We start from the raw sequence: 26,875 nt of genomic DNA on the forward strand, positions 1-26,875 counted from the left end.
AACACCATTGCTCTGTGCATTCTAGCAGGCTAACAAAACCGTTCAGCCTCTCGTTACAGCACACTAGTACTGTCTATTAAAATCACACCACAGAATCACAGGTTGCAGCTAAATTTCAAAAGCAGTGGATTTACAGCTGTATAGGCATCACTGTGCATTGATTACTCATATATATGACTCCCTACTTTTTGTACATAAGCTAAGCAACTTCACAGCTGGAGCACAGGAAAGTTAATCTCATTGCTACAAATATATGAGTATTTATTTTTTCAACATCAGAAAAAGCTCCTGTCTATACATGGTCCCATTTAACCAGCAGGATCCCGAGCCTTCCTGTGACGTGCAGCAAGGGCTTAACAAAACAATTCTGTTCCCAGTCTTTTGCCATTGGCTATATTTACTGAGAGATCTTATGATGGAAAATTTTAATCTGAAGTGCACAATACTGGTACTGGAGGACATGGATGGCCACATGGATGTCTACAGTGCTGGAAAATCAATGTGCAATGGATTTGACGTGTTCCTGCTCTGCATAAACTCCTACAACTCTGCCAGCATGGGAGAGTAAGATGATGTAAAGGCTTAACTGCAGTGACCTTTTTGTATTATTAATGCAAAACTTATACACAATTCAACTTTTTCATTAACTGAAGTAATCATTCATACCTTGATAGAAGGAAGAAGCAGCAAGTAGCCCATCCTGGAGACTCTCCTTCAGAGAATGACACCCTACCAGATTTCATACTGCAAAATCTAAATTTAGTTATTTATCAAGTAACAAACAGAAACGCAGACATACTTTTATATATGAGTGGTTTTACCATCCATGTACACATATATATATATATATAGGTGAAATCAGTCTAAGCAATTATATTGTGATTTTAAAGGCACCAAGCAGTAGTCAAAGTCCTGGCAAGAGTTTGCAAGAAATGGTGCTCCTCCAGCATTACTACACAAGCCAAGAGATTTAGAGAAGTAGCTGTGAAACGCTGCAGCTCTCATACAAATACACTGGAGCCACTAAGCCTCCAAGCGGGGCTCCCCAGAAAACCACCAGGCAAAGGGCAGTGCCAGCCCCGCTCTGCCCGGAGCAAACCCTGACGAGCCAGTTGCCTCAGGGCTGCTCGGGCAGAGGCGCTCCTGCGGCACCAGCCGCTGCCGCCGACAGCGAGACACAACGCACCCTCCCTGCGGTTACTGCGTACTCGCAGCCGCCCCAGCCAGACTCCCCACCCGGCCAGGTGCGAGGGCCCGTCTCCAATTAGCCCCGGTGCCACCCACCCTTCCGCCCGCCACATAAAGCCGGCGGGGCCGCGCGGGCGGGCGGTGTGGAGTGGTGTCCGTTTCCTGTTAACGGCTTCCCAGCTTTTTCCTAACGGCCGCTGCCTGGCGCTTGCCCTGTTCGTGGCTTCGCGGCTGCTTCGCTTTAGTTTTGATCCCTGTCGCAACGGCAGCAGCCGGCTCTCCCGCAGACCCGGTCCGGCCCGCTTGAGGTTTCCTGAGCCGCCGCCTGCGCGGTGAGAGGCCGAGTCCAGCCCGCTGCCTGAGAGCGGCCGCGGGGAGCGGCAGTGGGAGTGCGGCGGCGGCTGAGACACCATGCCTGCTGCCTTCTGTGGGAAGCGTCCGGGGCGGCTGCTGTGGCTGCTGCTGTGGCTGCTGCTGGTTTGCCCCAGCCTCTCGGGCACAAGCCCCGCAGGTAAACGCTCCCTCATCACCCGGCCCGGGCTGGGCTGCTGTCCATCAGCGTCAGGGTGGGCCGGGGGGGCAGTGGTACCGCTCCGGAGCTGCGGCTGAGTAAAGGGCCTCCCTGCCCCAAAGAGTCCCCCGAGCTCCCCATGGGGGATGGAGTGGTGGCCCGGCAAGGTGGCTGCCTCTCGGCTCTGCCTATTTAAACGACCGGGCGCGCATCTCTACCTCAGCGGCCTCGACCCTCGCCGGGGTCGGAAGCCCCCAGCGCTGCCTCCTCGTGGGCAGACGCTGCGGGGCACCTGCCGCCCTGGCCTCCCTCTGCGCTTCCCTCTTCAGTTTCAGAAAAGCGTTAGGGTTTTTCGTAGACTTGCTGGAAATCAGGGATCCGTTCTCTGCTGTGTTTTAAGGAACGATGTGCTGGTCGTTAGCGTTGCCTTCCCGTGTGTGTGTTCTGGTAGGCAGGTGGGCTGGCTGCAGTCCATGAGTATGTCCAGTCATGTTCAGCCTTGTGGTCTAATATCACCTTCTACTTTCTGCCTCACAAACGGGAGGATTTGCTAGTTCACAGGTGTAGGACTCTGAGGTGTAGTGTTTTATTGCTGCCCTCTCTGTATCAAATAAAGTATTATTTAAGTCCTGAAAGAACTGAAGTTGATAAGTTGAATTACTGAAATATTGGTATGCTTAGCAGGTTCTGAGGAATGTTCATTGCAGGATTTAATACTGCATTTTAAATGTGACATTTAAGGAAGAGGGACTTCAGCCTTCTGGGCCCTATTCTTCCTCTGCTGGTTTTCAGCAGTTCAGGAGCAGGCCAGCTACTTCTGAGGAAGCAGGGGCTTATTTTTAAAACTACTGGATTTCTGTTTTTAATCCTTGTTTTTTCAAGCATCACAGGGTATTAGAGAATGGTAATGGAAGGAAATACCAGGTTGCTGATATTTGCTGTGCAAGATGTGATTGTTAGTGTGTCTTGCCAAGACTGAAAGTTCTGCCAGTACATATATGTGAACATTATTGCTGTGCCTTTAATTAACCATTAAGGCTTTAGCTGTGCTTTCAGTGTGTGATATGTAAATGGTTGTATGTTTGTGCCTCTCTTGATCTTCCTGAGAGGAGCAATACAGCTTCCTGTGTGATAACTTCTGTAAAATTTGCAGTAGTTTCACATAATGTGAAAGGACAGAAAATGTGTTTTGCAGGTCTCAAGGCTTGTTTAAAATACAAAAATATATGTATGCACACAGAGGAGAATCTGCTTTGTACTTCTTAAAGCTTATTTAAAGTATGTGCAGTTATATACACATTCATAAAACTTAAAGTCCTTTCTAACAGTTGATTTCACTAATAAAAAAGTTTTGTGACTGCAAATGGCCTGAAATTTGTACGGATATGTGAATCACATTATGGCAAGTTAGCCACATGGTGTTTTTTTGACTATTACTGCAAAAAACTGTGTGTACTGTTTGTTGAAGTCATTTGCAGTTCATGTAAAGCCATTAGGGAAATTATATCCTCTTCTGGAGAGGGGAAAACCAAATATAACTTAAAACCACAAAAAAACCCACAAAACAAACAAAAAACAACAACAACAAAATGAGCAAAATCCTGTTTGGTTTCCCAAAGTTTGGATAGATCTACAGTCTTCTTGAAGTCATGAATATCAGTGTTTGGTTTTGAACCAACATCAGAAATGAGCCACTGGCTTTAGCACTTTTTATCTGTACAAAGTGAGGCTGCTGTTTTTCAGACTTCTATTAAATGTTTTTATATTTGTATGAACTAGGTATGGAGGCTTCATACTGTGATTTCCATGATGATTTAAATGTGAGAAAAGTGTATTTTATGCTTCCATTGGTTAATAACCAAATGTGCAAAAAGCTACTCAAGCACATGGACTACATGTACAGGTGAAGCAAAGGGAAGTTCATGTTCCCTTGGAGGGGGAGGAGAACTAACAGAGTCTTCTAGTGAAGTCCAGAAACAGGGTGTGCTCTGGGGATGTGGAGGTTCACTGGAGGTTCTTCAATCAAAATAAGTGCTTGCAGTAAAAGCAGCTGGAGGGAGTACTATATGCACAAGGGCTGAGTTGTAGAAAGGCAGGTTGCATAGCCTGCTGCAGCTGGTCAGGCAAGTACCACAAGAGATCTCTTAGATTTTATTTTGTGATAAATACCTTGGAGAGAGTTCTTATTATATAGTTACTTTTGTCTTTTAGCTGTTTATTTAATTGCTTTGAAAAATTTAAACCATCACATTTTTTTTTCTGTATTGAGAGTAATTTTTAAGCAAATGTCACAACATGGTTTTTCAGAGTTTGCTGCTTTATGTGGTTACTGTTGTGGTTGCCTAATTTAGTTACAGCATGTGCTGCCAAATTCCTTTAGGAAATGCAAACCTAGGACATCTTATCTCCAAACTTCTGTCTTTAAAGATACCAGTGAATTTTACAAGTTGAGGATACGCCTCATTCATTACAGGCCTGGCTTCAAGGCTGTAATTTCCTGGTTTGTCCTGAGAGAAGGGCTTCTGTTAGGGCATTTGGAAGTCCTTCATGTGGATCCTTCGTTGCCTCAGGAGTGCCCAGGCTGCAGGAGGTTCTATCAGCTGTTTCTGGATGCTGCTGAATTCTTGCACAGGGTATAAAAATATATTAAATTCATTTACAGTAAATGTTAAACTGATTATGTGAAATTAAACTACACTGTATTTCAGCCTTTTCCTGCTCAACCACTTTTCTGGCTGAAAAAGAGCAAATAGATTTTAAAGCCTGAAATTGCTCTGGCAGTGACATGGATGGTACATCCACACTTTATTCCACAAATATTGGTTGCAGTAGGGGGCAGAAATAAGGTAGAAAAATAAATTAATGACCTCATACTCTCAACTGCTCCGTCCTACGTAAAGATCAGGGCAACAAGAACTCAGCAAACTAACACAATATTGATTACATCTAGTGCAAATCAGTTGTAGGGTAATGCATACAGCCGTAACTCAATAGTTTGGGAAGTTATTCCACTTGACTTGCTTATATCACTGCTTGCTTTGACACTAATAGTGCAGTTCTGGGTCATCCTGTTCTCTGATGCTGTTCAGCAGGTGTGTATAAAAGGAGGAGATTGTTGCCATGTTATCTCTGTGCTAGACATATGGACATGTAAGAGCCAAGATGTGGAAGGAGTGGTGAATAGAAGTAACATTGACTGCTTTCATTTGGTATGTGAATTAAGGGAGAAAGCCAAATTGAGGACCCTATTAGTATGCAAACCACATTGCAAGTTATCTGGCTTCCTTGCAGAGAGATAACAGAGCTGCTGTATGGTTGGCACTGGCACCTTATAAATTCATCATCTTTAGGGATTTTAATTACTGTGCAGGTGATGCATACTAAGCTGACATAGTCAGGTGATCCATGACATCCTTGGAATGCCTCAAGATACTGCAGATGTAAAAATTCGTAGACCTTTCTTCAACCTTACTGTGAGTATCAGAGGCATAATAGCTCTGCCTGCTCTCAGCACCTCTGACAAGTAGAGAATAATAATAGGTCTCCTTACTGGATGGGTTGTAAACCAGCAGATATTCAGAGCAAATTTCTTAAGTTCTTTGCTTGGATGAAAGGCTGGGAGGGGAACACTTGGCCGTGGGACCAGTGGCCTGGTATGAAAAAGTATGAAAAATGAAGAGCCTGTTGTTAAAAACCACTAATACTTATTTTTTTTAAAGCATATCCTTTGACCATCTTGTTTTACTCTTGATACAGATTGGTTGAAGTATGATGGACAGATTGAGAAAGCAGATGGTGCAAGCTGGGCATGATTCTCTGTAGTTTGGAGTAACTGTGTGCTGGAGGTGCCAGTGGGAGGGTCTCTGCGTTGTCTATGCCTATAGTGATGAAATGGGGTAGGAGTGTTGATGGTGTTGTTCACTTGTAGGAGCTGGCAGGGTGCTGACTTTACCTTCTGCTGGAGGCACACAGTTCTCAACAAGTTTGAACACACTTAAAGTATGATGTAGCTTTTCACTTTTCTTCTATCTTGCTGCTGTCCTGGTTGCTTAGCAGAGCTTGTTACCCCTTCCAGACTTAAATTATAACTGCAAAACATGTCTTTTTTTCCCCTGTGTAACTACTGGCCAAATAATTTAAAAGCTGCTAATGTGAGATTGCTGTGAGTCTGAGGAAGAGTGTGTCCTGCTGCTATGGCAGCAGGATGTGTTCTGGAATACCTAGGCATGTGAAGATATAGTGTTGATTTCATGCGAACAGTTCTGCCAACCAAGTGTAGGAACAGAAAGGAAGAAGCAAACATCTCCATTTTCATAAAATAGCTGGGGACCTTGAATTCTTAATAGACAGCAATGACACAGCAACGTACTCTAAGCAGGTTTTCTGCCTTTTCCCCAGTGTCCTTTCTCCAGTCAAGAACATAAATCAGAACTCTGGAGTCTTGCCTGTCTCTTTAGAAAACTGTGTTATGGGAGTAGAATTTGGTTTGTAGTGGTGTTAAGGAAAATTGAAATAATCATTAGTATTACTTGGTGAAGTCCATGTTTGACACACTGCCTTTTGGTTTATTTACCAAGGTGAAAATAGAAAGAAAGGAGGTTGTTCACTGTATCACAAAACAGGGTACGTAAGATTGTAATGAGTTCCTTATTCTGTGAGTCTGCTAATCTATGTATGAAAATAATCAACTAGCCTCACTGTCATAAGCTGTGGTGGTCTAAGCCCACAAACAAGACAGTATTTGAATACAGGTTATGAAGTTTATTGGTGGTCTGGAGCATTCTGAAGAATGGATTTGTCTGACTATGGGCTAAGTACAGGAGAAGATATCTATGCAGAAATTAGAGGTCAAATAAATACTGTGTCTGTTATTTAGGCTTTTATTGCCTAAAGTAAGCTGAAGAACTAATGAGAAGTAATTCTTGCATGTTTTGGTTGTATATGCTCAGAATGTGGGAAAAAATAGAGATAGTAGATAGTAGAGATAGTGAGAAGAACCTGAATTATTTTTATGAACTAGATACTTCTGACTCAGTTCAACTGAGAGGGAATAAAGTTTCTTTAAACCCTTTTTTCTTTTCAGATCCAGCTATGACAACACAAGATGCCAATCAGCCTCAGGCAAACTCTTTGACAAAGATGCAGGCTGGACTTAATGAATCATCTGGTAGTTGTTTTATTTCAGTACACCTAAAGCTATAATATCTTTTCCTAGTGTTACTAAGTTATCATGTAGAGTTTACCTTTCCATGCAAAGCCTCTTGACAAAAGATTTTGATGCTTCAGAAGAAATGGGTGTAAGTGTATCATCTGGGCCTTTTAAAGCCACTGCAAGAGCTTAAGTGTCATAAGCAGCTCAAAGACCATGGGAAAAGCTATCCAAGTGCCACTTTCATGGTATTGTGCTTATGTGCCATACAACCAGACAGTGACCATGGAGATTGGACAATTCCCAAACCAGAACCATTGTGGGAAGTTCTGTTCTAAGAGTTATCTGATAATTTTTCATATGAGGACTCCTCCTTATGCTTTTATGTTAGTGAGAGATACAATAATGCCCTTGCATCACTGTGCCTGGTAGCTCCCTCCATGTATTTTTTTTTTTTTAATTATGGATGTGTCAAAACCTTGTGTCATCCCCACACTTTGTCCACCATATTCTGAACCTTAACTGTGGTGTGGTAGGGAGCAGAAAAAATGTTCCAGACAGGAGAAGATGCTGGTGACTGTTGATTCCCATCCCTCTTTTATCCATACAGATCAGAGCAGCAGTGTATCAAAGTTCATGTTGATTCATACATATTAAACATGTGCAAGTTATACTTCTACATGAACTCAAGTTTTGACAAGTTATTCTGTCTACAGTGTTGTTGGGAGATGATAATGCTATTTGCCTAGTGTTCATCTTCAGAGCTTTTTAACCAAATGTATATGAGCACTAGAGGGAGCACAATAACTAATAAATGCAATAATTCTATCCATACATAATCATGTGTATGCATGAGTTAAAATACACAAGGTATTCTGTATGATATGACCTCACCTGAGTATTTTCATTTGGTATGTGAATGAGGAAGAAAATCAGTATGATGATCTTATTACTGTCCCAGACATTTTAAAGGCTGTCTAGGTTTTTTTGTGGATGGATAATGCTACTGTGTGAACTGATACTGGTGCTTTATGAGTCTATTGTCATAAGGGAATTTGGTAACAAACCAGGTGATGCATGTAGTAGGCTGACATGAACTCAGGTGATCCAGGACAACCTTGGCATGCTGTCAGGTTTTTTTGTACACACATATGGAGGAAGTTTCCTCAAAACTCCTTCAGCCTTCACATGTTATTTCAGGGGTAAACACTTGGACTATTTTTTTTCTCAGGGAGAGATCAAGGCTTGCTTGTACTCTTGTTAAGAGGAACAGGCCAGGAGACAGCTTTGTAATTTTTTATTTTTTTACATAAAGAGCCATTTTGGACTAATAGTTGAGGTTGACAACACTACTGTTCAACTAGCAAATTAAGTAGCCTCAAGCTCTGTTCTTCTGTGTTGTCCACCCTAATATACAGGTTTATTGTTACTTTTACTGCTTGAAGCACAGGGGCATGTTTGAAGTGTGCAGATGGAAGAAGCCAGGCAAAAGGCTGATTGCCTGTGGCATAGCATTCCTTGTGTTATATGCTGACCTGTAGGTAAATGCTGCTTTACAGAACAGACGATCAGCTTGGAAGGCATGTGGTACCTCTTGCTTAGAGACTTCAGATGCAAACCCTAGCAGAGACCTCCTTCAGCAAGCCAGATTCTCTCAACTGTAGTCAAGAGGCATGCATTTTAGAACTTTACCTCAGCATTCAGTATTTTATGTGGGAAAAGAGAAGGAATAATTGTAGGAAGATCTAGGCTTTCAAGAGAAACTCTTTCTACAGCACAGTGATCAACTCTGCCACCTGGTGATTCTCTGTAAGAAGACTGAAGTTGTAGCCCACTCTTCTTTTTATCCTGGCTGTGAGTGGGGACCTTTTCAATTTGTGGACAGAAGAGATAATGAAGCCTCTCTTTACAAAAACTAGAATGATTTTCTCCTATAATGCTGTGTGATTAGGCAGATTCAATCCATAATTACTGTTTATATATTTCTGTGATGCATTATAAAATAAATGGCAATAAAATTACTTTGCAAGCACGTGAAGTATAGCTTAAAACGTTTAAGCTATGGGTGTAGGGAGGGGAAGTCCATTTCTTCTGTTTCAGGACTAATTTGTATGAAAACCAATTTTTTGTAACAGGTTTTGTTTTTTTCACCTTTCAGAGCCCATGACAACCACATATACTGTCAACTGGCAAAGTCAGGGGAGCCCTTCAGATCATTTGACACTTGGACATGATGCATCTACACATGGTAAAAGTGATCATGTGTTGTCGTCTAGTTAAGTTGTTAAATTTCAGTTACCCTAAGGTTATACCTTGATGTTTTTAAATAAAGTGGTTACAGAGGATCTATGTTGATTGATAACTATCAAGACAAACAGTTTGATAGTTAAAGCTGTATAAAAAGTAACTGGAAACTGAAAAAATTGACAATTGTTATAACAGTATTGAGTTGACCTTACCTTTAAACATAATTTCTAATGTTTTCTCCCACAGTGTGGTTCAGTTTACTAGGAACTTGCATGCAGATAGTACAACACTAATGAAACAATTTTGTGTAGATGTGGAAGGATGATGGCTCTTTAGGTGGGCTGCATCTATTTTTAAATCTTTAACTTATTAATTTGCTTTTTTGCTTTATTCTTGAAAGGCACAGAGCATGAGAACAAATATAGTGGAGGGAACAGACTGTTCATGCTTACAGTTTCCTGCCTCATAGCTGTATCAAGCTTTGTAGAGCTTTATAAAGATAGTCTTTGAATACTGTGCTATCCATAGCCCTACAGAAAAGGGATTTTGCTGGCCACATTAAACCTGTTAAATGAAGTTTTCCCTCACAATAGGAAATGAGTGTAATTTAGTCAGGTAGATGATGGTCAATATTGATATTCTTTGTGTGTGGAAGGAAATTCCCTACAGTATATCAGGAGTTTTGTGGAGTGGTTAGGGAGTCTGACCATATTCAGTTGGAGCACAGGGCATTCTTGCCTCCACATTCATTAGAGATGCATCTAGATTAGATAGTCTACCTCCGGCTTTTGAGGTGTGTTGTCAAATTGTAGTGGCTTTGGGAATGGGAGTGTTTTGTCCTTCTGTTTCTCCTTTATTTTTCTAAAGCTGATTACATTTCCAAGCTCTGCTTAGACATTGATGTGGTCCTGTACAGTTCTAGGACCCATCTGTAAGCTTTAGGAGAAGCTGTGTGTATAGGTGACTTTGAATCAGGCTATGAAATAGATAGTTATAACCTTTTTAGAGTATTGACATTCCCAATTACAACATTACAGTAAAGCTAGAAAACATCTTCTAAAAAGGTATAATTACTGTAATAGTGGCCACACAACACTGCTGCTTTAAGATTCTGGCTTTTGACATGCAAGATAGATGAAAGGATCCCCATAGTAGTCTTCATTTGGCAAGGTCCTTTTTTCCCCAAAGATTGCTATAAGAGACATTTGCAATGATTATAGGATCATAACATATCACTTTGCTTCTCCCCCACAGCCTTATTAGGTCCAGATGTTACCACACAAGTGCTCAAGCAGGCAGGACAACTGGACATATCTAATATCACTACTTTGAAGTATGAGATACGCCTACCTGGTAAGTGTGTTATTTTTTCTTCCAGTTATGTTATATTGAATGCCTATGATTGCACAGAATCTTCTGTATAAGTTGTAGAAGCGTGTAGGATGACAGCTTCTTGGTGTTGAGACTGAGTGGAGATGCGCACAGTGAAGAGCTCAGTAAAATAAAAGATTAATAAGTTTACACCATTGAATATTGTGTTTGAGTAACTATTTTGCACTGGAGGAGGAGATTCTTTTTTATTAAAACCATAAGTAAAAGCAACTCATAGCTGTCTATTCCCGTAAGTAAATTCAAGTGACAATTCCTTTGCACTAGTGAATCCATATAAGCTAGGGTACTTGTTAAACAGGAGGTGTTAGTCAGCTTTGCAGCATTACAGGACGTAAAGCATGGAGAAAAGGCAAGATAAACCTATTCCTAAAGTAGACAAAGTTCCCAATTGTCAAATAAGCATTTACGACTAGTTTCTTGGACAACTGGAAAAACTGATCTAACTGAAATCTCTCTCAATAGGAGATTAGAACTCCTTTGCAAAGTATTGTTATGATAGCTTGACATAATTGCTCAGCATTTGTGCTATGTTTTGTTCTATCAGGAAACTTAAGGTACTGTCTGTTTCTTGTTCTGGTATGTGTACTCTTGGTACAGAGATGCCCCAGATAGCAGTCTTGCTAGTGGTTAATCTTCAACAGCATAGGGTTTTTGTGTTCCATTTATTTTTAGTGTGGATTTATTTTTAAAATTATATCAAAAGGTACAGATTCTATTTTTAACCAGTGTATTTAATCTGACTGTATAACTTTTGTTCTGTGAAATGTTTTGCAACATCACTTTGATCATAAAAAGCCTCAACGAGGTGAGTTGTGCCAGGCTTATTTGAGTGTAATGGCTCTAATAAATGAGTTGCAGTAAGCAATTTTGCTCTGCTGTGAAGGACTGAAGTGTTGCACTTTTTAAGTTTAACTGCAGTTCAACAGGTCTGTAATATTTTGGCTGTGACTGGGGGTTCTGGGCATGCTGTTTTGAAGGCTGTAAATGTCTGTTAGACCCAGTGAAGATTAAAAATCGTGGAGGAGGATCTGGTGTTCTATTTCAGCCAGACCTTGTGGCTTCTTAGTTACAACTTGCATTAGTAAGTCAATGAGCTGTACCTTAAAACTTCATTTTTTTTTTCTCAGAAAGAATTTGAGCTGTGAAATGCAGCTATATCAAGCACTACAAGGTAGCTCTAGGACTAAGGTGAGGTGTGGAATAAGTTTTCATGGAGTATTGAGGTGAACTAACCACAGTTGTATTTAGAAGGTATGGAAGAAAAACCCGATTATGAAATAAAGTATCAGTACTGATGCGCACAAAGTCCAAGGTGTTTTTTTTATAAAAGGCTGTTTATGTGGATCAGAGAAGATGCCAGCTGTTGAAACCTGCCTTTTGAATATGCTTGTTTTATGCTTATGGAGCTTGTTAAAAGCAAAAAAAGTGACAGGTTCTTCTACTGTATTGAAATGTTTTCACACTGTAATTCTAGTGGCTTGCCACTAGGAAGGCAGAGGCAGCAATAGTTTGTTTTGAAGATAATTTGGTTTCAAGCTGGGTAGCTGTAGTGCAGAAGGCCAGATCCAGCAGTGTTAAGGTTGTGGATTTTATCAACAACTTCACTAGCAACAGGACCCTATCTGTAGTCTCACAGTATTGTAGAAATTTGCAGCTGGCTAAACCCTGGATATTTATAGATATTTACAAGTCTAACTTGTTATTATTAATATAATTTACTAATATTTTTAATCCAATAAATCCTGGTTTTTTTAGTACCAAATGTGAAGTCAAAAAGTAAGTTCAGACTGAGAACAGACATTTTTCCCCCTGGTGGGAGCTAAGTGCTTAAGATATTTTGGTTTGGGTTAAATTATGTAGAAGCATGAGGCTAGCTTGCTTTCAGTGAAATGACTATGTAAGTTTCAATATGAGAGCCCTCTAGGAAGTTTACCTATAGAATGGAGCAACTGTGTCATTTTTGTAATGAATGTGTATCATAAGTCAAGGCTTAAGAAAAAAAACTGTGAAACACTTATTTTTGCAGATTTTTATACCTTAGAAAGTATAACAGCAGCACACTATATCTACCTGTAATCCAGCATATGTAAAACATAATCTTTGAATCTCTTCTTCCTCCATAATCAAAAAAAGTCTTTCATTAACAATTTTTAAACTACTTTTAGGTATTCATGGTCTTCCTCTGGCAAAACGTATCAGTTTGGACAGAGCAGCTGAAGTTCAACTTTCATGCAGGTTGAAAGTTAAATATTCTCATTTGAAAATTCTTCAAGTGACTTGGAAGAAGGGAAGTGAAATAATTCCACATAATAAAACTGAAAATGGCTGGAGCATCCAGTAAGTAACATTCTTTACAGTTTGAGTTGTAGGTTCTAAGGAGTTGTTACCACATGCATATACACTGCCCAGTATTAGTCATGTGTGTATTAAAGAGCCAAATATTTAATATATGCCCATAATGAACATCTTGAAGCTACAGGAAAGGAAAAAGGTTGCAGTTACCTTAAACCTGGAGAGAGAGCTCCTGTTCTTCCTCTAGTGCTGAAAAAACAAGGTTTTGTTAAGAATATAGAATAAAGACACAGTTCTTTGAGGTCCAGTAACAGTCAGTGATGTAGTAATGTCAGCCTGAGACTAAGATACCTGAATTTCTGTTTCCACATTCTATTTTCCACCTCAGTGCTGCCTTGCAGAAGTCTGAAAGGCATGAATGACAAGTGTTTTCTTCCTTCATAGTTAGCAAAGAGAGAAGTTAGCTTTACAGTAAAGTTGTTTTGGATTGTTTTAAAGGTTTTTTTAACTATTTTGAACCTCGCAGAGACTCAGGAAATGATGTAGAAAACTTTCTTCAACTGTTACAATTCGCTGTTAGACTTTAGTACATTTACATATTTTTAGTTCTAACCAGGTAGTCTCCAGTTGATTTTGGTATTGCTTTTGTTTCTTAACAAATAATATTTATATAAAATTTCTATGATTAAAAAATGTGAGAATGTACTGTCGCTTTTCTGCTACTCCACATACAAGTACGACCATGTAAATAGTTTTCAAAGTGTTTATGAAATGTGTAGTTTGCCAGCAGAGAAGATGCTGGACTTGATTACATTGCAGCTCTTTAAAACTGCTCTGTGGTGAAGCTATGTTGACTGACTGGCTTTAAGAAGAGCAAACCATTTAAATAATCTCTTCTGAAGTACTATAGAGCACATGTTATATAGTTCACTTGACAAACGAATGTCTAATTGGCAACCTGTAGATCATACTGCTTAAAGATGTTTGGCCTTTTGTGAGCAGCAAGGTTGAAAATGATATTTATGTTCCCAGATATGCTTGTGCTATTCTGTTTCTACGTTGCACTAAACCTTAATCCTAGCGTTTCAGTGATGCACGTTCTTTGCTCCACTACTAATTGCTGCTGGTTTCTTTAGAATGTTTATTAGCAGTCACTGTTAGTTGTAGGACAACTTAAAATAAAAGCAAAAAAGCAAATTGGTGAAACTTGTTTTTGAAGATTGATGATCTCGGATGTCAGTAAGCTGGGAAGTTACAGTTGTATTCTGAAAGGTCAACAAGAAATGAGAGCTACGTTTCATTTACAAGGCAAGTAATTTTAAATTTTGCTTTACTTCACCATTGAAAGCCTATATTAATATGGTTTCTGGATACTATAGAAATTGCAACTCAATTTCCTAATATGGTCAGGATAAGTGAGAATAACTATCAAAGGCATTTCTATAGCAAGGAGGGGAGAATAAATTTAAAGCAAAACTAAAAGCCTTATTAAGAAAATCTGCTAATAGCCAAAAGGCATATAAGCCTACTTTTTTCACAAAGGAGTAACTGGTTTCTCCCTCACTGTCCCTCCCTATGGCAAGAATGAATACTCACAACTTTCTGGAGGGTGAGAGGAAAGGATGGTGTCTCAGATAAACTCTTCAAAAAGCAGAGCAAATGACTTTGAGATTTGTCTTACAAGAGGAGCAGTGATTGTCGGAATGGAGGCAGGTTTTTGGAAGAATTCAGTTGTATTTCTGAAATGCCAACTTATTGCTTTAGTGCCTCTTTCATTCTATAGGGTATAAGAAGAGCTCTTACATTAAAGTTGTTTTGCTTCATTGGGCAGTATGAGTGCCCTTCTGTTTTGTATTCTGTTCTCCAGTAATGTTGCCCTTAGCAGTAGTTGGTGAAATCCAGTTGAATGGAAGACATGTGAAAATGAAATAAATAAAAACTCCTGAGAGCTGTCATCTCTAATGAGAAAAATTTCCTTCTCTGTTCCTACCACCTGAATTTTGCAAAGAAGGCAAGAATTTGATCTGTGAAAACTCCACAAACTGTAATATATTAAGATTCTTCCTGAATGCAGGCTTCTAAAAGTTCTAAATTTTCAAATAGCTACCCTAATGTCAGCTAAACTAACCACCAGGGCTTTGTAGTTCAGTGCTGCAACCTGGCTTTGTTCAGCAGGATATCTGGTCATACAATTTGAGGAGACTCTCTCATGTATGTTCGGGTCTTGAACAGTGATGTTGCTATCTGCTTTCAAACCTTCAGCCAAGGGAGACTAGGTTACAATATTGAAGAAAGACAAAATTGTAGTTTATTTGGACCTTTTAATCTCTAAAAATGCTTAGATATTTTTCTTGTCAGTGTATGGGTAAGGTTTAATTGAATGGCTACCTAAGTCTGTTTAGATTAAAGACAAGGGAGACCTTATTCTTTTGAAAGTATACAATAACTATTTCAGTAAGGGCAGGAATGACTCAATAGGGAAGTCATCTTTTCCAGAACAGTGCATAGGACTGGTTGATTTATTACAAGATGTGAGAATTACTTCACAATGGTTGAATGCTGCCACTTGTGATGCCACAAAACTTGCCTTGACACTTCTTAAGATTAGTGCAAGAGTGAAGGAAATTGGAAAAAGTCCTTGAATCTTCTAGTCAACAATGCAGAGAGAACAATTCTCAAACTGGAAGATGAGTAATGTGTTGGTATATACTCAGTGGATAAAGAAATCACTGCTGTAAGAAACTGCAGTAGCCTTTTCCACTAGGCAGGTATTATTGAATGTGTTGCTTTTTCCTTCCCTTTCCCCCATCCTGACTTGATATAACCCTGCAGATATTTAGGAGTTAAGCTTTTACTTGCTACTCCTTAAAAGGATAGTGTTTAATGTTTAGAACAAATATATATGAAGTGAGAAGACTGTGCTAGGTATGAGGCTGGATTGATATATGGTGCAGCAAATTCTGAGGTTGTAAGCAGTATTCTTCTTAGCAACAAGGTTTTATGTATATTTCTGGAATGGAATTTTTGTTGTAATACTCACAAGAAGTGAACTTTTTGGGACAATTAATTTGTGCTCAGCTAGTAAAAGAGGAGAGGGAACAAGAACAATCTTAGTTTATACCAAATGGTTCCATGATAACTGCTGAAAGCAAGTTCTTGGCCTATTTGGTCTAGTATGACCAATATAATTTGAAAGACATACTAGATCTGTACTTACAAGACAGAGCAATGAAACTTGAAATAAAACTTAATAGATCTGAGGAAGACATGCTGGTAAACATCCTGATGAAGAGGTAAGGGGAAATAACATACTCTGTCATGATATTATTTGCTTACCTCTAACTCTGTCTGTGGGATGCCTCAATATATTCAACAGCCTCTTTTGGGCTTTTGCTCTTGGAAGGCTGTGGAGCATCTGCAGTTATAATGGCTGGGACAAGTACCTCTGAAGTTATCATCTGAAGTCTTGTTTCTTGTGGCCATGTTCTGTCCCTAGCAAGTTTGGACCAAAAGTCCTTTTTATTGGCATGCACCTGAAAGTCATTACTTCAGCTGAAAAAATATTTCTTATTAGCAAGCTCCCTCAATCTGCAGTTTTGTCTTAATTACAAAAAAAGTTCTCTGCATACACAACTTGCCAGATACCATTATGGCAGAAATAGACTTCTATTAGTTTCTGCAGATTAAGTGAAATTGCAGAAAAATTACTATGTTTTCCAGTGCACTGGAACTGAAGCATGTAGCTTACATCTGTCAAGAAGGGAAAGGGGAAATGGGCAAGAGGAGAAGTCAGTCTGATTTTTTTTTTTACTTGGTTTTCAGTATTAATTGGCAATTTTTAAATTCATACAGCAACTGAGAATAGAATTCTTGTAGTCTTCTACACAAATTCTGTATATGGAATATCAACCTGAAATGACTTTTCATTTAGACTATGAATGATAGAATCACTCGAGTTTAAGGGAAAGGAAATAAATGGACTACTCTAAATGCATACCTACATATATTTATCTTGATGAACTCTTTTCTACTTGTTCTTAGCACCAAAAATTGAAGCAAGAGAAAAACCCATAATCAGTTATAAAGGAGATATGACCATACTGATCTGTGAAATTTCTGAGTACACTCCTGTTGCTTGGACCTGGTATAGGACCAACGGAAGTGAACAGGTAAGGTTTCCATCTGTTAGCCAAGCAAAACCATGTTGCAAAAAAACAAGTACAAACAAGTATGACTTCTCACTGTAGGCTCTACAAATTACACTTAAATTAAATTTAATGTAAGTCTCTGCACATGGAAAAAATTTGATATTTAGAAGTAATAATTCAGGGGTGTTTTTTTATTCTGGTTTGTATGATGTTTATTTTCCAAGAAGTTCTTGCTGTACTCTTACAGCCCAGATAAGAGTAAAACAAATAAGGTAAGTCTTGAGAGGCTTGTCTTTACTATATTAATCATGGTTATATTGCTCAAATCTTACTACTTGATAATGAAAGTCTTGTCGTAGGAGGACACTCCTTAAACACATGTAAGGTATTAGAGGCTTGAGGGTCCCTTCTCTTCCTCTTCCTCCAGGTACAAGTACTTCCGTTTCCCAGCCCATATGACCTCTCTGGGGCACTGGACCTGAAGGAGGTCGTTCTGTGAGGGAGACTGCTATGCCACTTGATTTTGAAGGAGCTGCAACTTCTCACTTTAGCTCCTGCCTTAAAGGCTGTGAAGAAAAAAAATCTAGCTCAGCAGTTTTCTTCCTTCACTTACCACCTTTCAGGATTCCACTTAGCCTTGGAGTCATAGCCTCTCTGTTTCTGGGGGAAGCACTGTCCACTAAGACAAGGTAGCTAGATCTGTCTCCTCCACTCTTCCTGCAGAGTAGCATTGACTTAGGAGACTATTAACATATTCCCCACTGAAGCAGCATTCCCGGCTCAGCTTCCTTGAAAGTGCATGCTTTGTGCTGTAGGTATCAGATCGTGACACCTAATGCTGCCTTTGTCAGTGAAGAGTCAAGGGTACCTTTCATCTGATCTTAAATAGACTAAGCCAGGTGAGACTGCTTGCTCACTACAAGTGCGTATTTTCTCCTCCATTGAATGTAAATGAACAAGGGTGGTCAGCTAAGATAAATCCTACCCTTGGAGGTGGAGTAAACATGTTTCACAGATGCTTCTTGTTCTTATTGTAAAGCTCTCTACACAGAACTATCTGTTGCTAATATAAAGACTTTCTTGTTGCATTAATAAGACTTGTAATATTTTTTGTTTGCAGATTGCCATTAATGACTCAGTGCCAGCAGACAAGTATGTAATTGATAGAGTATTCGCCAATGTAACCCGTCTGAAGATACTGAAACTCACAGAGGAAGACAGTGGTCTATATTTCTGTGAAGCTGCTTTCAAACTAGGCAAAAGTAGAGGAAAACTGCAACTTAAAGTCTTGACCTACGCAGTGCCTCTCAAACCCTTTGTAGCGGTCGTTGCTGAAGTTGCTATTTTAGTAACTATTATTTTGCTCTATGAATTTTTTTCAAAAAAGAAAGAAGGAGCAGGTAAGTATTTTTCAATGTTTTCTAGCTTTTTTTGAAATTGCAGCCAAAGTTCTTCATGTATGAAGCACTTCACGTATGAAGTTCATTGTGATTTTTTTACTTTTTTATGAAATACTTCCTAAAATGTTGCATTATTTCAGATTTTTAATTACTGTCCGTGAGCCTAGAATTTAGGTGCAAAGTGCTTTCAATAAGCAGTGCTTTCTTATGAAGGGTTTGATATAGTCCTTATGTTTTTTCCTTACAAGACAAAGGAATTTAGAAGCTATACTCTTTGGGGAAATGCTTAGGAATGGAAGCAACTGTTAGTAGTCTTCATGGGAGAAACTTCTGTCAAGAAATTGAGCAATAAGGAAAAACGTATTGGAACACACTGGTTGCTTTACCTAAGGTACACTTAGGTGAGCTGATCTAGATGTGCAGGATGAAACAGAAGTGACAGACATAGGCACATATGTGCACAGATTTTTATATATATAGTACATGTAAGGTGTTATATATACATATGTGTATTTTTCTCTGTATAGTATATTACATGGTATGTATTAAAACCAGATTAATAACACTTGATCAAAGTAATTTTTTGACAAATATGCAGGTGATTCCTTTGAGTAGCAGAATATGATTTGAATTACAAATTTAAGGAAACAATGAAAAAATTCTGTTTTGCTTGTATATGGAGTAAATATAATTAAACAATTTTTCTAGTGTTTGTTAAACTGAGACCTTATATAATCCTTTTTCTGTTTTGCAGAACACAAAAAAGAGTTTGACCAAATTGAGCAGCTGTAAGTAAAGGGTTTTTTTATACTGTAGATAATATTTATACTCTTTTGCATATTACACTGTTGTGGGGACCTGGTCCACTTTTGGACTGGAGAAGGTTCAAAATGATCCCAAGAGTGAGATTAAGACAAACGAGGTCAGATGCTGGTAAACAATGTTATTGTTATTTTTATGCCTAAAACTAGAGCAACAGAGAAAAATGGGGGGAGATTAGGAAGAACGTTAAGCAGGTATGTGAGAAGATAAGGAAGAGATAAGCAAAGATGGGATTGCAGGTCTTGGGTTGTGCTGGTACCAGAGTCCAGGTCCCAGTAGGTGCTGGCAGCGCTCAGGTCTCAGGTCCACTGGTCCAAGGTGACAGGTTTTGGTCCTAGTGGTGGATGGCCACACTTGCAAGTCATAACCTGGGCATCTTATGGCAGTTGGTGGCTCGTGTTGCCTGAGCACACGGCAGACCTGGTCGCAGATGTTGGTGGCTGATGTTGCTGGAGTTTCACTTGAGGTTACACAAGTTTCAAGCATTCTTTGAGTTTTAACAATTCAGTGATCTTCAATTTTGCATTTTAACTCACTGTATCTAGACTGTTACAGCAGGCCCAATTAAGCAAGCAGGCCTTAAGCAAGTATTTTAGCAAGTAAGCCTGGAGACAAATCCTTAAGTGTATTATTTTCACAGTATCACAGTATGTTTGGGATTGGAAGGGACCTCAAAAGATATCTAGTCCAGTCCCCTTGCTGGAGCAGGAACGCCTAGGTGAGGTTACACAGGAACATGTCCAGGTGGGTTTTGAATGTCTCCAGAGTAGGGGACTCCACAACCCCAATGGGCAGCCTGTTCCAGTGTTCTGTCAACCTCACTGAGAAAAAGTTTTTTCTCAAAGTTAAGTGGAACCTCTTGTTTTCTAGTTTGTACCCATTACCCCTTGTCCTATCATTGTTTGCCACAGAGAAGAGCCTGGCTCCGTCCTCGTGGCACTCACCCTTTATATATTTATAAACATTAATAAGGTCACCCCTCAGTCTCCTCTTCTCTAAACTAAAGAGACCCAGCTCCCTCAGTCTTTCTTCATAAGGGAGGTGCTCCACTCCCTTAATCATCTCTGTTGCCCTACACTGGACCCTCTCCAGCAGTTCCCTGTCCTTCTTGAACTGAGGGGCCCAAAACTGGACACAATATTCTAGGTGGGGTCTCACCAGGGCAGAGTAGAGGGGAGGGAGGACCTCTCTCGATCTACTAACCACCCCCCTTGTAATACACCTGAGGATGCCATTGGCCTTCCTGACCACAAGGGCACAGTGCTGGCTCATGGTCATCCTGTGTACACCAGGACCCCCAGATCCATTTCCCTTACACTGCTCTGTAACAGGTTTCCCAACCTATACTGGAACCTGGGGTTATTCCTGCCCAGAGGCAGGACTCTACACTTTCCCTTGTTAAATTTCATCAGGTTATTCCCCACCCAGCTCTCCAGCCTGTCCAGGTCCTGCTGGATGGCAGCACAGCCTTCTGACCTGTCAGCCACTCCTCCCAGCTTCGTGTCATCAGCAAACTTCACTTCATTTGGCCTGTAACTTTCCTTTTGTTTTAAGATGTAGCCAAGCAGTTCCCCTTGTCTTTAGATGAGTCGGGTCTACTCCAGCTTTCTTTCCACTTAATCCACTCTCTCCTCCTATCTCCCTTGTTTTTTTACCCTGAGTAGTTCTGTTGTTCCTCTTGAATTTCTCGCCACAGTGACTGTCTTTGTTTCCCTGTGTTGTATTCATTTTCCCATTCTTTTTCCAGTATTAGCTGAAAATGTATTTTGGTGCTTTTCTCTTTACCTAAACAGCTTGAAAACGGTAATTAGATTATGCTATAAAGTGGGCGTATGTCTTGGGCATATAGTATGCTATTATAGTAAGTGTTTGGAGATATGTCTTGGGTTGAAAATTCAATAATTGCCCTTGTTGCACAGCCCTGCTTTTTATAAACATACTGAAACTGTATTAGAGTAGGATTGTGGCACAGTATGGTGCATTAAAATAATGTTTTCATGCTTGATGAGATGTGGGATGTGGTATGATCAGCTGCTAGATCTGTACTTTAGAGTTTTATGTTAGATAAATGCATATCAGGAAGATTTAGTAAACCATGTACTTCTGCCTAATTTTAATAACTGGAATTTATTTCAACTACTGGCTATTTAGAAAATAGATTTGTGTACCAGAGAGAATGTCTGCAAAGGAACTCTTCGGGTTCTTTATGTGAAGTAATGAGTAATACACAGCTGAACTTGGTTAAGGCTATAATTAAAGTGTCACATCCAACAATGTATTAGGTGGGAGACTAGTGATTCAGAAATAGAATTTTTTAGCAAGAGATTTGTTAATTCAAGTCTTGATTGTGACCAACACCATATAGCTAGTTGTATGTACTCCAGAAAGAGCAACCATATGGCTGTTTCAGTTCTGAGAATGTTGAGCTGTATGTTGGTTGTATATTATTTGGACCTTCACTTCCTATAGAAACTCAATACACCAAATGAAACGATAGTATAACAATAACTTCTGGGAATTCTATTACTGTTATAGCTTCTGCTCAGGACTTTGTGGGATTTTTGAGGGGGATTGAGTTGAGCATTTATTACTTGGCTGAAAGACTTCAAGAGTCAGTAAGTATCTTGATTGCTTAAATTCTGTTTAATCTTTTTCCTTATAACTTCACATACTAAAAGAGAAAATCAAATACATTTTAGATGTACTCTGTGATTAGATTGTGACACTGGAATGACTGTGCTCATCCTAAACTGAAATAGTTGAGTTTTGGAATGTAACTTTTCTTTTTTTTCAGCAAATCAGAAGAAAACAATGGTTCAGGAGGCAGTAGTGCTAGGCAGAGAAGAACTGAATCTCTTTCCTAAAAAGGGTAAGAGATGTAACAAACCAGAGTTTAACTTTCTCTTGAGCAACCTAGTACAAGGACAATAATCCATTGTGCCATCCTAATCTGTGGGTTTTTTTTTCTGATGTGGGAACAACATAGTAATAAACTATTAAGAAAAACAATGTATAGTTATTTATGATATAACATCAGGGAGTCCAAAACCTTTTAATTCAATGCTGTCATCATCGTTGTGGTTTAATAGTTCTCTGTACCCATGCAGTCCTTAAAAGAGGACCCAGATTAACCTGTTTAACTCAGGAAACATCAGGAAACATTTCTGTGAATGCCAGGTAGGTACTGAGACATGTAAGAATTGCTGATGTGTCCAAAATCCTGCTCAGACTATATCTTGAGTTTATAGAGGAAGGATGCAAGTGTAATACAAGTGGGGAATGTGACAGTACCAAAGATAAGAAGCAAGGGATTATGTGAGTTTAGGAAAGAAAAGAAAGCTTAATAGATGGTGACTGAATGTATTAGTGGTAGAAGAAAGCAGAGAGTATGTATCCCTGTGGAAGCTGTATAATGAACTTCCCTGATTCTCTGCCCTTTTACAGTTTAAAGGCTGCTTCTACTTACGCCAGCTGGGGAAGGGTTTTCAGAGGATGGTCTATCAGTTGAGGACCAATTCTACACACTCTAGCTATTTCCCCTTATTATTCCCCTCTGCATCTGGCACCTCAGTCTCTCATCTCAAGATAAGAGGTGTGATTGACTTGGCATTCATGTCACTGCTGGTACTGCTTTTGCTCATAAGCCCAAAGGAAGATTGTTTCCATACCCTTCATTTTAAAGAACAGAAAGTGTCAGGTAAAGTTTATATAAAGAGTAACAAATTGGAAAACAATCAAGAACAAATACTTTTCAAGAGTATATTGTCTCCTATGTTTCCTGCATGGTATTGTACTTGTTGATTGCTGTGACAGAGGTTTCCAAGGATTTGTCCTGTGTTGGATCTGAGGTTTCATTCTTGTAAAGTCCTTTTGGTGCATGACACTCAGTGAATCAGTAAGGATTCAGATTTGCATGTTGGATCATCCAGAATAGTTGTAAAATACGAACTGGAATGAAATTTATTTCCAAATAAATATGAGAAAACATTAAGCAAAATAATATAATTCATGTTATGAGGAGATGTTTATTTTTTTTAATTCAGGAGATTTAAACCCTACAGAAGTGGAAATAATCACAAAGCTACGGAAGATGTATGCAGCTATGCATTTTAAACATCTACTATGCTTCTAAGTAAACTCCTCTACACTTATTTCTCATAAGATGCTTTTAAATTAGCTGTGAAACTGCTTATTTTACACAGATGATAATGTATTCTGATATCCTGCATTTAGACCTTTGCTGTCTGTAACGTTATTTGCCATTTTACTACTAAAAGGCAGTCTGTATGTGATCAGACTTCCTATTGGTTTATGACTGATCTGTTTGATTTTTATGTCCTGAATTGAAACCAACCTTGCATTCACTGAATGAACAGGTAATACAGAATGGGCCTCTTATCAAAGTGTGACAAAGCTGGACTTGTAAGATCAAAACAGTATTTCTGCCAAAGAAAATTAATTTTACTAGCAGATGAAGGAAATGTGCTACAGCCATTTTTTACCAAAGAAATATTCAAAGGGAAACCTTTATCCTTATTTAAATGAAACATTGGCAGTTTTGCAATTTGCTTTGGACAGTAAAATGTCTTTTTAACTTTTCTTTGCTTCATTTAAATAAGAAAAAAATACAGGTACATTCCAAATACTCAAGATATGAATTTTCTGAAGATGTCCTGCCATATGTCTGTGCTGCTATACTGTAATTCTAAATAGGCTGAAGGGTATGCTAATACTGTACCGATCAGATACTTCAATGATATTTTGGAGTACATGAAAGAAGCAAAGGGGATACAGCACTATATCAGAATATAACTGAAAGAGTTCCTTATGCTTGCACAAATTAGTGCAGGATCTGAGAGCTGCGAAATTAGTGTTGTGGTTTTCAGTTACGCAGAAGACAGGAGTTTCACAAATATACCTATATAGTTCTTTTCACATGTCCTGTCAAGTTGGTACTTTTAATTTCTTGCAGCATACTGTACTTTTCCTGAAACTTCTTAATATCTGGTCTGATCTATGCTTTTTTGGTTTTCATAGTTTGTTTTACAGCTTTAACAACCAGAAGTTAAAGCCCAAATAAAAAACAGTGGGAAGTATGTAACTACTAAGTGATTGACTGTCAGGGCTGAACACTGATGATTTCCCTGTACTTACTGTATTTTGCCTTAGAGTTTCTATGCACTGTAAAATGAGAATGCATTTACAGGTTTGTGTATTAATTTATCATTGTTATAACAGCATTTTTGTTACAGTAAGTAAATGTTTGCAGTTTAAAAAGATTTACTTCTCTATATTAATTGTTTGAAAGTTTTTTTGGTAGTAAATAGTTGGTGGGTTTGGTTTTGTTAGGAAATTCAGTAGGAAAAATAGTAAGCTTACTTACAGATCTAAGAGTTATTAATTCTGCTTTGTTCAGATTCTGCCTTTTGCAACAAAAAGGAGGCTAGATACTGTCTGGAAAGAAAAAAAAACACCTTTTAATTAGAAATGATAACTTGTTTCTACCTTCACTGAGCATTCTTACCTGATCCTGAAATTGTGGTATGACGTCTTGGCCAACATAGGCAAGTTACATGAATAGATGTGTTTGCAAACAATGGCTGCACTGAAGGCAGACAGGAGCTGGAGAACCTGGATTAAGCGTATATTTTAGATATATGATGTGTTTGTTATATCAGGAGAATTACAGTTTGGTTAAACTGGCTGCTCTCGTAGTTTTGACCTGCCTGTAGCTTGTTCTGCTTGCTGTGTCTGCAAGGGGTTTGGTGTTTAATTCTAGGTTGGCAGGTCGGTTTTTCATCTTGGTAAATGATTTTATTCTTCATGCTGCCTATGTTCAAACCTTCTTGCATTCCCCTACGGAGGATAATAATAAATAACATTAAATTATAAACACGGCATCATTAATGGTCATAGCTTCAAAGGCATAAACAACCCCTACCACATAGGAAGCTCTGGAAATGTAGAAATGTATATTTTTGAGAAATACATATTGTATATATTCAAAACATTCCTACTCCAGTTGCTTTGTGTATCTGTTTTATTATGCAAACATAGCCTTCAATAGAACAAAAATGCAGCAGCCTTAAACCAAAACTTTAGACAATGACTTTTTTACATCATTCAGCCAAGAGATACCAGAACAATCTTGAAGGTATTTCTGTCAAACAGCAGTTAGAGATAAGTGTAAGGATCCACAAAATTAGTTTTAATAACAAACATTAATCAGTAATAATTGAGTTATGGGTAAGCTGTCTAACCATTATACTTGTTCGGCAAATCTTTTCCAAGATCAAATCCTTTTTTTCTTAAAAGAGGTGATATGTTACTGGTTTCTATGCCAACAAAAGCCTTATCCATTTTTTAAACAACAAGATTAAAGTCTGCAAAGTAACTCTGAAGGGCTGTTTTCCTAATGCTTCAAACTGGTCACTGCAAATTCCTACTTTTCATAGGTCCGAAGTAGACACAAGCAGCTGTGAGACAAGATTCCTGACTGAAACTTGACAATTACTAGAACAGTTTCCAAACTCTGAGCTCAGATATAACTGAATGAATATTTCCTTAGGAAAGAGACCTAAGAATTACCTAACAGTGGGCCAACATAATTAAATAATTAGCTATAGGTCATTGGACACACAGTCCTGAGGAAGAAAGGAAAAACCTGGGAGTACTAATGTTGAGACTGAAACCAGAATTCATGTGACACTTTTTTCCAACCAAAGAAAATAAGGTTTATATTCTGTCGTGAAATTTACCCTCCAAAGCTTTTTAACCCTGGCTACTGAGCAATTAAAATTAGAGACTGATTGGTGTCTTTAGTGGAGAGGGAGTTTTTCAGTCCAGTGGTGCTCTAAGTGTTGAGCCACCTAGCACAGGCAGGCTGACCACAACTAGTCATGTCACATTGCAGTTCTAGCTGGGAACTCCCCAAAAAACAGGAATGGGCAAGGAGTGAGGGAAGAAGGCAGTTTGGAATACTTGTAGGGACATGGGAAGGACCTGCAGGTATTCCATAGGGGTCCTGAGGAACAGACTGCAGGAGCTGAGATGGCTTGCCATTAGTTGTCTACAGGGAAGATAAGATGCAAATGTGTAGCAGAAACTGTTTTCTTAGTTGTGCCATGCAGAGTGTTTGCATAGGGATTTCTGTACAGTGACTGAAAACAATCTACTGTTGCTGAGCAGTTGCGTAGGTGAAGACTTATGTTTCATAAGAGAATCAGAAGTTACGACCATGGAAATTTGTTGTCAGTTGGTTTAAAGTAGTTTTGCAGTCCTGTCACTTTCTTATGCTAGAAAATGTGTATACAAAGCAGGGAAATTCTTTATGGAAATGTAAACCAAGTTCTAAAATTTACAACTTGTTACTGTAATTTGAATTGTTTAAGTTTACTGTTTAACAGAATTCATTTTTCTAGTTGAATTTTGTAAGACTTCAGATTTGTAATGTTGGTTCCATCTTAGGCAAAATAAAAATTGTTCTTCCATACAGAAACTTCATCTGATTTGTTTTTCTATTCAGCCTTTAACTTAACCAAATAAAGGTTTTTGTTCTCATTTGTTAGGGTAATATTTCTATCAACTGACTTTGTGAATTATTTTCAAATTGACATTAAAAGTTATGTAACAGTGCCTTGAAGGAAAGAATTTGTTTACCCTAGTTAAATTCATTTTTTACTTTGCAGTATGTTTTTGAAAAGTTTAGAGGAAACCTGACGTAAAA

General features: G+C 38.8%; 1 protein-coding gene across 4 annotated transcripts; it reads left to right on the forward strand.

The window, feature by feature from the left end:
* The first annotated feature begins 1,152 nt into the window (after positions 1-1,152).
* Positions 1,153-26,647, forward strand: EMB (embigin). Of its 4 annotated transcripts, none has more exons than XM_071802219.1 (11): positions 1,153-1,699; positions 6,783-6,866; positions 9,007-9,096; positions 10,350-10,448; positions 12,653-12,824; positions 13,999-14,087; positions 16,821-16,948; positions 18,048-18,327; positions 19,082-19,115; positions 21,944-22,018; positions 24,566-26,647. In XM_071802219.1, exons 1-10 carry the CDS (start codon positions 1,600-1,602, stop codon positions 22,011-22,013), a joined length of 1,146 nt encoding a protein of 381 aa, XP_071658320.1. In that variant the 5' UTR covers positions 1,153-1,599; the 3' UTR covers positions 22,014-22,018; positions 24,566-26,647. The 4 variants fall into 4 exon arrangements, with proteins under 4 accessions (XP_071658320.1, XP_065717867.1, XP_065717868.1 ...); XM_065861795.2 differs by having other exon boundaries at positions 1,154-1,699; positions 23,193-26,647; XM_065861796.2 differs by lacking the exon at positions 24,566-26,647 and adding an exon at positions 22,594-23,169 and having other exon boundaries at positions 1,154-1,699.
* Positions 26,648-26,875: the final 228 nt, after the last annotated feature.

This window comes from Patagioenas fasciata, chromosome Z (assembly GCF_037038585.1).
Source record: "Patagioenas fasciata isolate bPatFas1 chromosome Z, bPatFas1.hap1, whole genome shotgun sequence".
NCBI lineage: Eukaryota > Metazoa > Chordata > Aves > Columbiformes > Columbidae > Patagioenas > Patagioenas fasciata.